The following is a 15,788-nucleotide window of genomic DNA, read 5'->3' on the forward strand; positions in this document are numbered from 1 at the left end:
CATCAATCCCCGTGTGAGTCAGTTTTTGTCCCGTTTATCTGTGGTCTGTCGGGAATAAGATAAGTGTGTCTAAGTGCCTGTCTTTCTATGCTGTCCCTCTTGTCGTTGTAATCTGACCTTCCGCCCTAATATAACCTCCTCCGGAGGTCTTGAGAACTGAACCCTTGGTGTCGTGTCATTTTAATCCCAGCCGTTGTGTCCTTTTCCATCATTGATTTAGCATAGCGCGACTTAGTCAACGTTCGAGCATAATCTGGTAACTTGTGCGGACACGGCGGCCATTCCGCTCGGCCCACCATAACATCAAAGTCGTGTCTGTAACAATATATATATATATATATATACATATATATATACATATATATATATATATATATATATATATATATATATATATATATATATATTGTTGCGGATCTCAGATGTCGGCTCTCCCCTTATCAAGGGGGGATTAATCCCCTTGTCCTTTTATCTGGCCGACGCGAGTCCTGGAAGTTATAACGTCCTTCCCGGTGCGGCGTTAGGTAGGGTTTGTTAGGCCTAGGGATTCACTACTACCTAATTACTAATGCCGACCGGAAACGAGGGAATATCTCCCGCTCGAATCACGGATATTATGGAATATGCCGAGCGGATAGCAATCCGCGATCCGAGCTGTTAACAGGTGACTAGACCCGATTATAGCGGTTCCGAATCGTGCCACGCTTACCCAATGAGAGAAAAGACTGATGCGATCGGATAAGAGGAAACCCGGAAATAGGAAGAACAAAGCAATTTATTACAAATGTACAGAAGGAAGAGGAAACGAAAGAAATGTACAGGAAAGAAAGAGGACGGAGAAGCACACAGGGCAGTCTTAATTACAGGCTTAACTTATTTCCCTGGACAAACGGGCCCGTCTCACACACACAGACACTCACACGGGGAATTGCAGATCGTAGGTTGGAAGGTCACCAGCGCGTCCAGGCTCCAACCCGGCTCCGGTCCAGCGGACGAAACCCGGCAGGCAGCTCTGCGTGTGTAGCGTGACGTGCACGGACAGTTATAATGACGGGGGGGGGGGGGGGGTGGTACTAGCGTACACACGACCCGCGCCAAACGCCCCCTCTCCAATGTCCTTCTTTGAACTCCCAATGCCAGCGAGCCCTCTTGGATCAAGCGCATATACTCTCGCATTCTTCGTAATCATGACAGCCCTTGGCCGTCCATCTTTAATCAGCGCCAGCGAGTAAGTCCTCTCAAATGTGCGCTCCCAATAAGTCCTTTACCAAGCGCCTTCCAACAAGTCCTCTTTTAATCAATCTTTCACTCGAGTGCTTAGCGAGAGTCCTCTTTAACACAGGCTCTTCTCATCAGTCCTTTCTAACGAGCGTTCTTCTCCTCAGTCCTGTAAAAGGGCTTTGTGCGCTCGCTTTTATAATCCAGCCAGCGATCGCTCCGCCAGCCCAAAAGCCACGCCTATCAGGCAATGTTACTTCAGCCCTGGTTGGCTGGTTAAGGCTTACCGGCCCCGCCCTGATGGTTGGGTGACGTGGCCACACCTTCTTCCTGGCGCTCCACCCCCTTTTTCCGGGCCTCACTTCGTGGCTTATGGCTGCGTTTGGCGAGCTCACGCTGAAGGGCAGCGAACGCTGTTAACAAAGGCGCGTAACAAATTGGGAAGGGCCAAGGGCACAGACTGGGGAGCGCGCTTAATGGCGTCGCTTGGAGAGGGAGGCTGTCAAAATGGACGAATGGGGCCTACTCCTTATTTGATTGACACAACGCAGATTCAACTATTGGAAACATGGCCTTATCTATACACATACTAATGAAATAACTGATGTCCTATGGTGACCTACGTGTTGCTTGTGGCCTATCTATGGGGTGCTACCTTTAACCTTTAATGATGTCATATTTACACAAGTGTGGGTTCTCAAAACCACAACAATATATATATATATATATATATATATATATATATATATATATATATATATATATATATACAGTCATCCCTCGCTATATCGCGGTTCACTTTTCGCGGATTCGGTACATCGCGGTTTTTTCTCGCTAGTATATGTAAAATTATATCGCGGATTTTTCGCTATATCGCGGGATTTTGCGGTATAAATGTATTTTTATATACTATTATTTTAAATATTTTTGTGGTAAAATAAGCATTTTCTAGCCTAAAAAATTAAAAAACGTAAAGAAATAAGAAAAATACAGTATTTAAAACATATTACAAGAAATAAAATACTGTACATAGTGTACAGTAGAAGGGTAGACAAAGAGTCGTGCGTATGGAAAACGCCAGTACATTCATCATCGTCATCACCTTCATCGTCATCAGTACTGCACAGCTAATTCATCATCATCTTCATCACGCAAGTTGTAGTATTGAAGAGCCGGGGCTCTTGCTTGATACGGACGAAATGACGGGCAAGACACAAACTCGTCCGAGAAGATATTTATTCTCAAAACCAACTCGGGAACACTGAAAAGCCCATTTATCGGGCTGCATTATAAAGCACAACCAGAAACCGAAAGCCACGCCTCTCAAGCGTGGCGTGCTTCGGTGAATCGGTGGTCACGTGATCAACAGGTGTAGCTGATTATACCCGCAAAGCGCGGCACGCTTTAGCGGTCACGTGACCAGCCACTCTCGCGCCGGGAATCCCCGCCGGTGACGTCACCGGCTGGAGCAAGGAGATTCTGATGCTGGTCTTGCTTGGGGAACCCATGGGTAGCTACAGTATCTTCAATGGTGAGTACCCATTAGAATTTTATATGTTGTTAAAATTACGTATGTTTAAGAGTGTAAAAAGTGTTTAAGAGTATAGGAAGTGTTTATAAGAGTATGGGAAAGGTTAATAAGAGTGTGGGGAGTTCATAATGCTTTAAAATATATATTAAAAAAAAAAAAAATATGGTCGCTACTTCGCGGATTTTCGTTTATCGCGGGGGGTTCTGGAACGTAACCCCCGCGATAAACGAGGGTTCACTGTATATATATATATATATATTGTTACAGACGTGGCTTGGATGTTATTTACCGAGCGGTTTTATGGTATGACCACGTCTGCACAAGTTACCCGATTGTGCCCGAACGTTGACTAGTCGCGCGATGCTGGCTCAATAAGAAAAAGAAGACACCCGGCTGGATTACAATAACACAATACGACACCAATGTTTCAATTCTCAAGACCTCCGGAGGAGATTATATTCGTACGGAAAGGTCAGATTACAGGGGCTAGAGGTATAATCACAGAAAGACAGGCACTTAGACACACTCTTATATTAACCCCGGACAGACGACAGACAAACGGGACAACGGCTGACTCACACGGGGGTTGATGGCAGGAAAGCGGGTATCGATGGCTCCAGGTCCTCCTGGGCTCGGGGCAGGGTACAGTACGGTCCGGTCCGGTCCAAAGATGCGGGGAGGTATCGTCGCGCTGGGGGTGGCGGTGGCTTCTCTCTCCAAGCTGAGGCGCATCTCACGTCACATCCGGCGCGGGGCCGCGTATATCCGGCGGGGAGTGACACGCCCTCGGCTCGTTAGCTCCGCCCCAGATGGAATCGGCACGTTGCTTCTCATTGGGTGCGTGGGGGGGTTACTGGCTCCGCCCCTGACGAGGAGCTGACAGCCAGCCCCTTCGGGGTAACGCCGTGGAGCGCATGGTCATGGCGGGTAACCGAGCCGGTGTGAGGACGCACACTCCCCGCCCCTCTGTTGTTGTAGTCGTAGTTGTAGTTGTAATTGTTGTTGTAGTTGTTGTTTGGGGAAGAAGATGGGAGGAGGTATGGGAAAGGTCCTAAACTCACTACTGATGCCATATAATCACATTCTGGTGCAACGAAGAGTCATAATTAATGGAAACGAGGCCTTAACTGACATAGATTAAGAATAACTAGGAAGATGTCCGAAAGTTGTCTACGTGTGGTGCGGTGGACCTGGGCACGACATTTAATGGGGGAATAAGGGGAAGGTCGGCTCTACTGATTGTTATTTACATGCAATGGGACTAGGGAATGGGGGATTGGGGAAAGTTGGGGAGTATTGGAGAAAATAGGGGAATATTTACAAGCGGATATGGAGGCCAAATTCCATATTCGCAACATTGCACCCTTCTCTACCCTCGGGGCGTCCCGACCCGATAAATTTTTACCTACTTTAGTGTGGCACGCAATGTAGTTCCCTCTACTATTAACTCTACCCTGAGTGCGACAGTTTTACAGATGTTCACAAATGAGTAAATATGTCCCCCTGCGACGTTGCACCCTTCTCCTCACAGAAACACACCCACAGGATAACCGAATCCGGAAAGAATTCTCAAACTAAACATACAGCCGGTAGGGCGCATTATTTACAAGATTACGCTGATATCTACACTACGATCCAGGACCTGTTTTTGGAGGAACACATGCAGATGTTATGCATAGAGAGAGCGCGCTTGCCAGCATCGATACACCAACCCACGAGTGCTCTGTGGCCGACGGCCTTTAATAACGTGCAGAGCACCCTTCCCGAGCATCAAAAGCACCACCCCACCACCAATCGGTGCAGTCACCATTGTTCATTGGAATAAAAATAAATTCGACAACCCCTAACCCTGCAGGTGTCTCTTGCTCTTCGTGTGGCCTTTTAAGTTCTTCCTCTAACTCCACTTTATTTTTTTCTATGTGCTCCCGCACCTCCCGCTCTTTAACCTCCATTACCTCTACCACCTTGTCCATTTTCCTCGTCAGGTCCTCATGTACCGTCTGACACTCTTTTTTAATTACCCCTACGTCCTTTTTCATCTCCTTCTGTGTCGATTTTAAACCCTCTATTACCGCTGTGTTCTTCTTTACCTGGTCCCCCAACTCCTTTTGTCCCACTGTCAGTTGTTCTACTCCCAGCGTCAACTCCTCTATACCACCTTGCAATTTTACAGTCCCCTTTCTCACCTCTTTCTCCATGCGCTCCTCCTTACAGTGCCTCACCTCCTCGCGCACTCCTCCGACCTCCTCACTCACTCCTCTTCTGATCTCCTCTCCCATCACTTGCATCTCCTGCCCAGATGCCACCCTCATCTGCTCCATTTCCTCCCTGTGAGCATCCAGTTTGGTTTCTACCCCCATTCTGACCCCCTCTATCTGCTGCTCCATTTGTTTAACTTCCCTCTCCGCTTGGTCCCTCATGTCCCTCAATTTGCCTTCCATACTGTTTTCTAACCCCTCTAACCCATTTTTCACTCCCTCTATCTGATTCTCCTGGGCAGCCATTCTATTTTCTACCCCCATTAACCCATTTTTCACTTCTTTTATCCCGTTGTCTAACCCCTCAAAATTATTGTCTAACTTCCCAAATTTCTTGTCTAACTCCTCAAAATTATTGTCTAACCCCTCACTGGTACCCCTCGCTTCGTCCCTCATTACCCCCATTTGGCCCTCTAATCGCTCACTATCAGCCCTCAATCCCACAATTTGGTTTCCCAATTGCTGACTATTAGCCCTCATCTCGTCCTTCATTTCTTCACCCGACTTAACCATAAAGGCCTTTATTTGTTCCATAAATAGGCCCCAATCCATCGGCGGCGCTACCACGGTCGCGGGCGCGGTGACCAGCGAGGCGCCATTTTGTGCGTCTGCTACCCTCGCTGCTTCGCTCTCCTCATGTCCCTCAATTTGGTCCTGGACCGACCCTGCTTCACTCTCCCCTACCGGACCCCAGCCGTCTTGATCCGCCATAGCGCGACTTTCAAAATTCGAGTTTCGTAACACAAATTCGAAATTTCGCCGTTATAATTTCGTCGAGCGCAGTAACCGCGGGACCGCGCTCCGGATCGATTTGGTCGAGCGCCGTACGCGCTCCGGCTCGATTTTCCCTCCCAAAATTTGGGCCTAACTAATTTAGTCCCGGGTCCGAATCTCACTCCTCGACACCAATTGTTACAGACGTGGCTTGGATGTTATTTACCGAGCGGTTTTATGGTATGACCTCGTCTGCACAAGTTACCCGATTGTGCCCGAACGTTGACTAGTCGCGCGATGCTGGCTCAATAAGAAAAAGAAGACACCCGGCTGGATTACAATAACACAATACGACACCAATGTTTCAATTCTCAAGACCTCCGGAGGAGATTATATTCGTACGGAAAGGTCAGATTACAGGGGCTAGAGGTATAATCACAGAAAGACAGGCACTTAGACACACTCTTATATTAACCCCGGACAGACGACAGACAAACGGGACAACGGCTGACTCACACGGGGGTTGATGGCAGGAAAGCGGGTATCGATGGCTCCAGGTCCTCCTGGGCTCGGGGCAGGGTACAGTACGGTCCGGTCCGGTCCAAAGATGCGGGGAGGTATCGTCGCGCTGGGGGTGGCGGTGGCTTCTCTCTCCAAGCTGAGGCGCATCTCACGTCACATCCGGCGCGGGGCCGCGTATATCCGGCGGGGAGTGACACGCCCTCGGCTCGTTAGCTCCGCCCCAGATGGAATCGGCACGTTGCTTCTCATTGGGTGCGTGGGGGGGTTACTGGCTCCGCCCCTGACGAGGAGCTGACAGCCAGCCCCTTCGGGGTAACGCCGTGGAGCGCATGGTCATGGCGGGTAACCGAGCCGGTGTGAGGACGCACACTCCCCGCCCCTCTGTTGTTGTAGTCGTAGTTGTAGTTGTAATTGTTGTTGTAGTTGTTGTTTGGGGAAGAAGATGGGAGGAGGTATGGGAAAGGTCCTAAACTCACTACTGATGCCATATAATCACATTCTGGTGCAACGAAGAGTCATAATTAATGGAAACGAGGCCTTAACTGACATAGATTAAGAATAACTAGGAAGATGTCCGAAAGTTGTCTACGTGTGGTGCGGTGGACCTGGGCACGACATTTAATGGGGGAATAAGGGGAAGGTCGGCTCTACTGATTGTTATTTACATGCAATGGGACTAGGGAATGGGGGATTGGGGAAAGTTGGGGAGTATTGGAGAAAATAGGGGAATATTTACAAGCGGATATGGAGGCCAAATTCCATATTCGCAACAATATATATATATATATATATATATATATATATATATATATATATACATACATACATACATACATACATACATACATACATACATACATACATACATGTATTGGGTGCAGCGGTGATATCAAAGTGTAAGGCCTTATAAAAAAAAGGCATTTGCTGTATTGATATCGTATCCAGAAGACTCACCTCTGTAACCATTGTGAGTCCAATACCAAAACTGATGATGCCAATTCCAGTCAAGAATGGCACACGGTGCTGTTGCATTTGAAGTCTGTCAAGTACAGATTTAATTATTCCTTCCACTGAAGCAAACTGAAACCAGACACACAACACAGCAATACAATTTCACAATTTCAACTTCAACTAACACTGAAAATCCTTCTTTAATTATATCTTACATCTGTTTGGAAGTCAGCCAACAGCACTGCATTACATAAACAAGGTGCTAAAACGGATCCCTTTAACTATGCAGATATAGATTCATGAGCTTGTCAAACAATTATAATATGTCTTTCAATCACGACAAGTCTTAAACTCTCACTCTGCTTCTTCGAAAGGACCATCTGGTGAACTCTCCCATCTCCTTCCTTAACAACCGAGTTTAAGTTCAGTCACTCACACTTTAGGACCTCAATATCAGCGATGATCCTTCTTGGGAAAACCGCATATTTAAATTGGCCTTCAAAGCAAGTGGCCGACTGGGTATCCTCCATTGTACAAAGTCTTTCCTTCGTACATCTGAACCTTCAAAATCATTGGAATCTCGCACGAGGAAGCCGAGTCGCTGGGTCAACACTTTCACATTGCAGACAGGTCGGTCGTCTCTTTGTCTTCTGATTCCATATTTCTGGTCTTCTGCCCTCTGCCATTTCCGTGCTCTGTCCTCCCCAACTTTATGCACATGGTCTGCCAATAAACCCCCTTCTAGTGAAACTCTATCCTCACATTCAGTTATTACCTCCGCCACTGAAGCTGGATGGAGGTTATGTTTTCACCCGTCTGTCTGCCTGTCTGTCTGTTTGTCTGCCTGTTTGTCTGTCTGTCTGTCTGCGAACAAGATATCTCAAAAAGTTATGGACGCATTTGGACGAAACTTCGTGGAGAGGTTGGGTGTGTGACAAGGACGAATCAATTCGATTTTGGTGATGATCTGAATATGGATTCGGATACGAGAATTATTTAATTTTAAGTGATTCTTCATTGTTGAGAGATTGGATGGAAAGCGATACATAACATTATTACGATACGATACATAACCTTTATTTATACTTGTCTCCCTCTATTTTGTGCCTTAACCCTGCTGTTGATGTGTTTCTCTCCACCCCCACCCATTATACTGTTACTTTTGCTCTGTTATCTCCTGATCAATGGACCATGGCATCATCAGACATTCTGTCTGTGTGCTAGCTTCTCCATGACCCTCGAAGTTGCACACAAAAAATTACATCAGAAAAAGGGACGATTGTAAGAGTTATGCAAGGTAAATGTCTCAATGATAAGTCGAGCGTATGCTGCAACGACATCTCTAACGTGTTCCTTTCAACTTCATGTCAATCATCGTTCAACTTTACATCTATTATTGCTTTTCATTTGACAATGAAACAATTCTCCAAAATCCATGTCAATTTGTCATATGATTTTGAAGTGGTTTGGCAGCAGCTTTACCTCACAATCCATGCCTTCGCTGTCTATGATATGCGACTCATGGCTCACAAATAAAAAAAATTTTTTAACACAGGTGTTACTTTTTTGTAGTCTCATTTGTTCCTTGGTGCCCTGAAGACAGCGTCGGGGAATCCCCATTTTATATTCTGGAAATCAATAAATAAATCAATGTATTATATCCCGCCCCCTCCCTCCCCAATATACATTACTCTCTTTATCTAGACACAGTGCATTCAGAAAGTATTCAGACCCCTTCACTTTTTCACATTTTGTTATGTTGCAGCCTTATGCGGAAATCGTTTAAATTCATTTTTCCCTCATCAATCTACACTCAATACCCCATAATGACAAAGAGAAAACAGGATTTTAGAAAGTTTTGCAAATTTATTAAAAAGAAAAAACTGAAATATCACATTGACATAAGTATTCAGACCCTTTGCTATGACACTTGAAATTTAGCTCAGGTGCCTCCCATTTCTCTTGATCATCTTTGAGATGTTTCTACACCTTGATTGGAGTCCACCTGTGGTAAATTCAATTGATTGGACATGATTTGGAAAGGCACACACCTGTCTATATGAGGTCTCACAGCAGACAATGCATATCAGAGCAAAAACCCAGCCATGAGGTCGAATGAACTGCCTGCAGAGCTCAGAGACAGGATTGTGTCGAGGCACAGATCTGGGGAAGCCTACAAAAAAAATTCTGCTGCATTTAAGGTTCCAAAGAGCACAGTGGCCTCCATAATTCTTAAATGGAATAAGTTTGGAACAACCAGGACTCTTCGTAGAGCTGGCCGCCCGGACAAACTGAGCAATCGGGGGAGAAGGGACTTGGTAAGAGAGGTGACCAAAACCCGATGGTCACTCTGGCTGAGCTCCAGAGATCCTGTGTGGAGATGGGAGAAACTTCCAGAAGGACAACCATCACTGCAACACTCCACCGATCTGGGCTTTTTGGCGGAGTGGCCAGACGGAAGCCAAACAGTTCAATCTTGGTTTCATCAGACCACAGAATCTTGTTTCTCAGTCTGAGAGTCCTTTAGGTGTTTTTTTGCAAACTCCAAGCGGGCTTTAATGTGTCTTTCACTGAGGAGAAGCTTCCGTTAATGTTTGCTAATCTCCTGAACGGTGAAAGATAGGAGGAAACCTCTAAAACAAAAAATGTCGGGACGGGCCCCAGGAAGGTTATAGGCTAGGTGGTGAGCCCGGTCGAGGCCGCCTTGGCTGGGCTGGGCCCATTTCGCAATTAAAAGCTGAGCTGAATTATAGTAGTCAATCTTTTATGGCCGCGAGTAAAAGCAGAATTATAGTAGTAAATTCATTCAAAAAGAACCCGGGCAACGCCGGGTGCATTCAGCTAGTTCAGTATAAGAATTTCATGTCATTACACATTTATTAACAGGATAAGACCTTTTGACCTGCAATTAAGCAAAATACTTTACAAGACTGCAGTATATAATTTGAGGTTATTTTCGAACCTCACTGTCAATCCCCAACAGTATCAGCATGATGAAGAAGAGCACAGCCCAGAGGCCAGGAAGAGGCATCATTGCCACTGCTCTGGGGTAAACAATAAACACCAGCCCTGGACCTGCAATAAAAGTTCACTTTTATTAGAATTTGTATTTTTATGATTTGTTATACAGTCTGTTTCAATGGTAGCAATACATTGAATGAAACACTTATGTTTCATGTCTTTGTTAATACTGTCACAGTGAACTGCTTATTTATTGTCACTGTCACAATAGGTACTTCGTTTGTTGATACTTAGGCCGAGCCAACCCTGAAGAATCCCAAAATGGGTTTGGCGCCAAAACTCCAATGGTCGTGAAACTACCTTGGCCGGGATTATAATGTCAATGAACCAAACTGTGCACTACCAACACACACCAACATTGGAGCAGGTTTTCATAAAATAACAAATACCATGAAATACGAAAGAGCAATCAGATGGCAGACCCTTGCCAGGACGTGTTTTTAGTGTTGCTTAAGGTTTTTGTGTTAAATAAATATGGCGGCCGAAACACGGACCGATGACGTCATCGTTTTTTTCTCCACCTATTTATCCCGAGATGACACTCAAGAAATTTCATTTTTATCGCATGAAATTTTGTACTTGTCGAATTATGACGTCATAATGGAGGCCCCAATGACATCATTAACGTGTTGTCCTGTGGACGTCTCTATTAAAACAGAGTGTTCACGGATGGCAAAATCAAGCTTACTTTGAGGCGTTTCCAATTAATCGCCGACAATACGCGAGCATGGGGGGTTTGGGGAAGAATGCCGACATACCTGGCGGTCCGACTATGTCTTCACCCTTTGAATTCATAAATCAAACCAAAACGGAGTTGCTGTACAAAAATACGTGGCTTTATTGCCGGACTCTGAGAACAAAGAAACGTGCCAGTAATAACTAAACCCCCTAGTGAGCGCTCTTACACACGGACTTCGAACTACACAACAAATGGGAGAATGAATAAAATAAAACGTTGTGTGCGCGTTTGTGCTGGCTTATCTGTTCATTCATTCGTTCAGCTTCCGAGTGTGCAGTCCGGCACGGCTCCGATCCTCGGGAACCACTCGGCTGTCGGCGCGACCAGGCCTCGATGACACCTCTCGCTCGCGCGCTGCCCGACCAACGTCCGCTGGTGCGCGACAAGCCTTGCGTCCCCGCGCGATGAATAACCAGGGCGGATGATCGTCGGCGCTCAACAAGTAAAGGTCCACATGGGAACGAGAAGGCAAGACGGGAAGAGAAAGGCGGAGGCGAAGATAGGCAGAGGCGAAGGGGCGAAGAGAGACGAAGGAAGAGAGAGAAAATGTCCGTCTCTGCTCACTTTTATTAGACCTCCTCTGACGTCAGCTCTCTCTCTCTCCCAATCAGTGCGTCATTTCCTTGCGGCCTTTTGTGCCTTCCTCACGTCCCACCGCTTCTCCTCCAATGAGCGCGTCGCTTGTTAGTGCTGTTTTGCGCCTTCTGCAGTGATTGGCCAAGCGTCTCGCGGCCTTGGTGTTGCGTCATCGGTAGGTGGCCAATCAGTGTGGCACGTCCTTCCACCAATCACGGGGAAGCTTCCTGCCCCTCCCCTGACCAATCACACGTCCTTCCCTACTCTGCCAATCGGTGCTCTGGTTGTTGCTCGCCCCTCCCCCCGGCCAGTCACGAGCCATCCTGGGTGTGTCTCAGCCTGCCTGTTCGATGTTTGCTGCCCTGCCGGTGTTATCAGCCCAAGTGCGTGGTCGCTTGCTGTTTGTTCTTCCGGTTAGTCATTGTGAGGGGGGATTTAAATAATGTGGTGCGCTATTGGGCCTAACTAATGTATATGAGTGCATTGCCATATGGGACACCGGAATGATCACAGAGGGGCCGACACACCGGGGAATTAGCATAAACCCTAGAACTACTTAACATGCCCCATTCCTCGTAATGGGGGTGAAGGTACACCTTAATCCGACAAACCGGGCTAGACAGGCCCCTGACTTACTGTACATCGAGATGATTCTTCTTCGTCGTGACATTGGAGCACCTATCTATGCAGATCTACCTAGATCTATATATGCCCCTACCCAACCGACATAACAGTATGTTATTCCCCATGGAGAGTTCTTTACAATGAGCCATATCTCCATTTTTTTCGATGCAGCGCTTTCTGATATATAGAGGTGCAAAGTTTTCGGTTTTTCCAAGAAGGCGTCCATACCACATAACCTGTGACGTCATAATTATCATTAAAAAAATAATATGGTGAAAATTGGTGAAAATTTGTGAATTGGTGAAATTGAAATTGCACCTACGGTGAAACTTTCCTGTCAATCGGACCAACCGTTGCAGAGAAAATAATATTTATTCTGTGCGGACAAACAAACAAACAGACTCAAATGCAATACCCCCTTCTTTGGCGAGGGCAACAACATGAAACTAGAATGGCACACAGTAGAGAGCATACCTCCACCAGGTGAACAATTTAGGTTTTGTATCCCAGAGTAGACCAGAAAATCACAATACAGATTCACATTTAATCAAAATCATCCGTCCATAACTTTTTGAGATATCCTGCTTTGTATCGTTTTTGGCCCTATCTCCCAATGGTGAAGAATCACTTAAAAATTAAATAATTCTCATATCCGAATCCATATTCAGATCTTCACCAAAATTGAATCGAATCGTCCTTGTCACACACCCAACTTGTCCGAGTTTCGTCCAACCCGTCCACAATGTTTTGAGATATCTTGTTCACAAACAAACAAGAGGACGTCAGGCAGAGCACGATACTTGCAAAATCCACCCCCTCCCAAAAAGGGGATGCCATTGATCCATCAAATTGTCAATTTCATCGAGATTAAAATTGACGATCTTGATCAAAGCTCGGGTTAATAGAATGAAAAGTAACGATTCTTATGATGAAAATTTATGATTTTGGAAGTTTGACCTTGAGTTGACCTTTGACCTTTTGACCTCAAAAATAGTTGGTTTCCCAATTTAGTGACTCAATATACAAATGCTGTTCAATTTTCAAGTCAATCGGATGAAAATTGACGGTTTTTCAGATGATAATTATCATCAATTATAATTGATGATTTTGGAAGTTTAACCTTTTGACCTCAAAAATAGTAGGTTTTCCAATTTAGTGACTCAATATCCAAATGCTGTTCAATTTTCAAGTCAATCAGATTTAAAATGGCGATTTTAGAAATTGGACCTCCAGATGACCCTTGACCTTTTTACCTCAAAATTAAATTCAATTAAATTCAATAAACTTTATCGTCATCCCATCCATATACAATACAGTATAAAATGGAACGAAATGACTTTCCTCCTGGACCTCGGTGCAATATAAATATTCAAGCAAGACTACACATAGTGCAATTGGACATGACAAGTGTAACGCAGTACCATAAATACACAGAACAATACTATAAATACACAGGATAGTATGCAGTAAATACACAATGAATATCCATGGCAATATGAGTATATAGTCCATCAGGTAGACACCCATATTTTGATGATCGGTACCAGTCAGGGTGGCCATGGTTGAATGGTACCATTTGAAAGCCACGTTATTCTAGAGTTATATTATGTCTGGTAGCAATTTCAAATCAGCAGCTTTCAGAATACAATCATCAGATGAAGAGACCCCTGTCGGTAAGAAAATTGTCCCAAAATGTGTCCCAGAAATTGCAGGATTTAATCTATACTTCTAAACAAACTATACCTAGATCTCAAAAGGATTGGGTTTTTTTTAATCAAATAATGTTCATTTAAATGTCTCATATTTACAAGTATCATTATAGTCTTGATCATTTTCATTATTATTATTATTTTTAGGCATTTACGATGCATGACAACACATGCATCGTTCCATTTTACCATGTAATATCCAAGTCAACATAAAAATAAAATTTATAACAAAAATGTATAGAGTTTAACAGTTGACTGTAGGTTACATCTGATAAATAAACCATTTATGTAGCAACATATTATGTATAGCAGCATATGATATATGTAGTGCAAGTGGGAGGGGAGGGAGGTAAGGGAGGAGGAGGGATGTAAGGGAGGGGGAGGGCGTTTAGACCCTGTTAGTTAAATTAAAGTGGGTGGTGGAAGGTAACAGGGTGTTGTGGAGCCTGACAGCCTGGGGGAAGAAGGTGTTACAGAGTCTAACAGAGCTGGCCCGGATGCTGCAGTACCTTTTCCCAGAGGATGGGTGGAAGGCAAAAAGTCCATAGGATGGGTGGAAACGGTCGTCAGCGATGCTGGCGGCCTTGCGTGTGCAGCGTTTGTAATATATATCCTGCATGGAGGGGAGAGAGACCCCAATGATGTTTTCAGCTGTCTTTACCTATCTGCTGCAGAGTCTGGCGGTCCGAGACATTGCAATTCCCGTACCTGACAGTGATGCAGCTGGTCAGGACGCTCTCAATGGTACCCCTGTATAATAAGGTGAGGATGGAGGGGGGAAGGCTTGCCTTCCTCATGCGTCGCAGGAAATGGAGACGCTGCTGTGCTCTCTTGGCTAGGGAAGTGGTGTTGAAGGTCCATTTGAGGTCATTTGTGATGTGCACATCAATAAACTTGGTGCTCCTATCTGTCTCCACGGTGGAACCGTTGATGTACAGTGGGGAGTGGTCAGCGTGGGCCTTCCTGAAATCCACGGTCATCTCTTTTGTTTTATCCTCATTAAGAGACAGATTATTGTTACTTCACCAGACTGCTAGCTGCTCCACCTCCTCTCTGTATGCTGACTCATCATTGTTGCTGATGAGACCCACCACTGCCGTGTCGTCAGCAAACTTTATGATATGATTTGAACTGTCCTTGGCAGAACAGTCATGAGTCAGCAATGTGAACAGCAGTGGACTGAGCACACAGCCCTGGGGGGCAACGGTGTTCAGTGTGGTGATGCTGGAGATGTTATTTCCGATCCGGACTGTCTGAGGTCTCTTGGTCAGGAAGTCCAGGATCCAATTACAGAGGGAGGTGTTCAAGCCCAACAGGCCCAACTTCCCTATCAACTTCTGGGGGACAATTGTGTTAAATGCTGAAATGAAAGCAAAAAACAGCATTCTTACATAAGTGTTTTTGTTTTCCAGGTGAGACAGGGCCAGATGAAAGGCAGAGGATATGGCATCTTCAGTAGACCGGTTAGGACGATATGCAAACTGGAGGGGGTCTAGTGAGTTGGGGAGTCAGGTTTTCATGTGGCCCATGACTATCCTCTCGAGGCACTTTATAATAATTGATGTGAGTGCCACAGGGCGATAGTCATTAAGGCAGGACACTGTTGACTTATTTGGCACTGGTATGATGATGGTGGCCTTAAAGCATGCTGGGACAACTGCCTGGCTCAGGGAGATGTTGAAGATGTCTGTGAGGACGTCTGCTAGCTGGTCTGCACATTCCCTGAGCACACGACCAGGTATACTGTCAGGTCCAGCAGCCTTGCGTGGGCTTCTCAAATCAATAGGCTTCTCATTTGTGATGACCTCTACAACTTGGTGAAGTTTCATGACGATCGGTTTAGAATTCTGACCTGTAGGCCGGTGACAAACAGACAAACAAACAGACAGAACAACAAAAACACATCATGCAGAGCACGATACTTG

General features: G+C 45.4%; 1 protein-coding gene across 5 annotated transcripts in view; it reads right to left on the reverse strand.

Moving 5' to 3' along the window:
* The window catches only part of LOC137425542 (sodium- and chloride-dependent taurine transporter), a 340,062-nt gene that overhangs the window by 122,670 nt on the left and 201,604 nt on the right, over window positions 1–15,788 (reverse strand). For 3 of the 5 annotated variants that reach the window (XM_068114081.2, XM_068114083.2, XM_078776783.1), the window contains exons 8-9: window positions 10,157–10,269; window positions 7,198–7,323 (exon numbers count right to left, since the gene is read on the reverse strand). In XM_068114081.2, coding sequence (XP_067970182.2) covers window positions 7,198–7,323; window positions 10,157–10,269 — 239 coding nt within the window. Of the gene's footprint in view, window positions 1–7,197; window positions 7,324–10,156; window positions 10,270–14,372; window positions 14,477–15,788 lie in introns of all 5 variants that reach the window. The other 2 variants (XM_078776782.1, XM_078776784.1) reach the window with 2 other exon arrangements.

The sequence above is a fragment of the Myxine glutinosa genome, chromosome 4 (assembly GCF_964187855.1).
Source record: "Myxine glutinosa chromosome 4, kmMyxGlut1.1, whole genome shotgun sequence".
NCBI lineage: Eukaryota > Metazoa > Chordata > Myxini > Myxiniformes > Myxinidae > Myxine > Myxine glutinosa.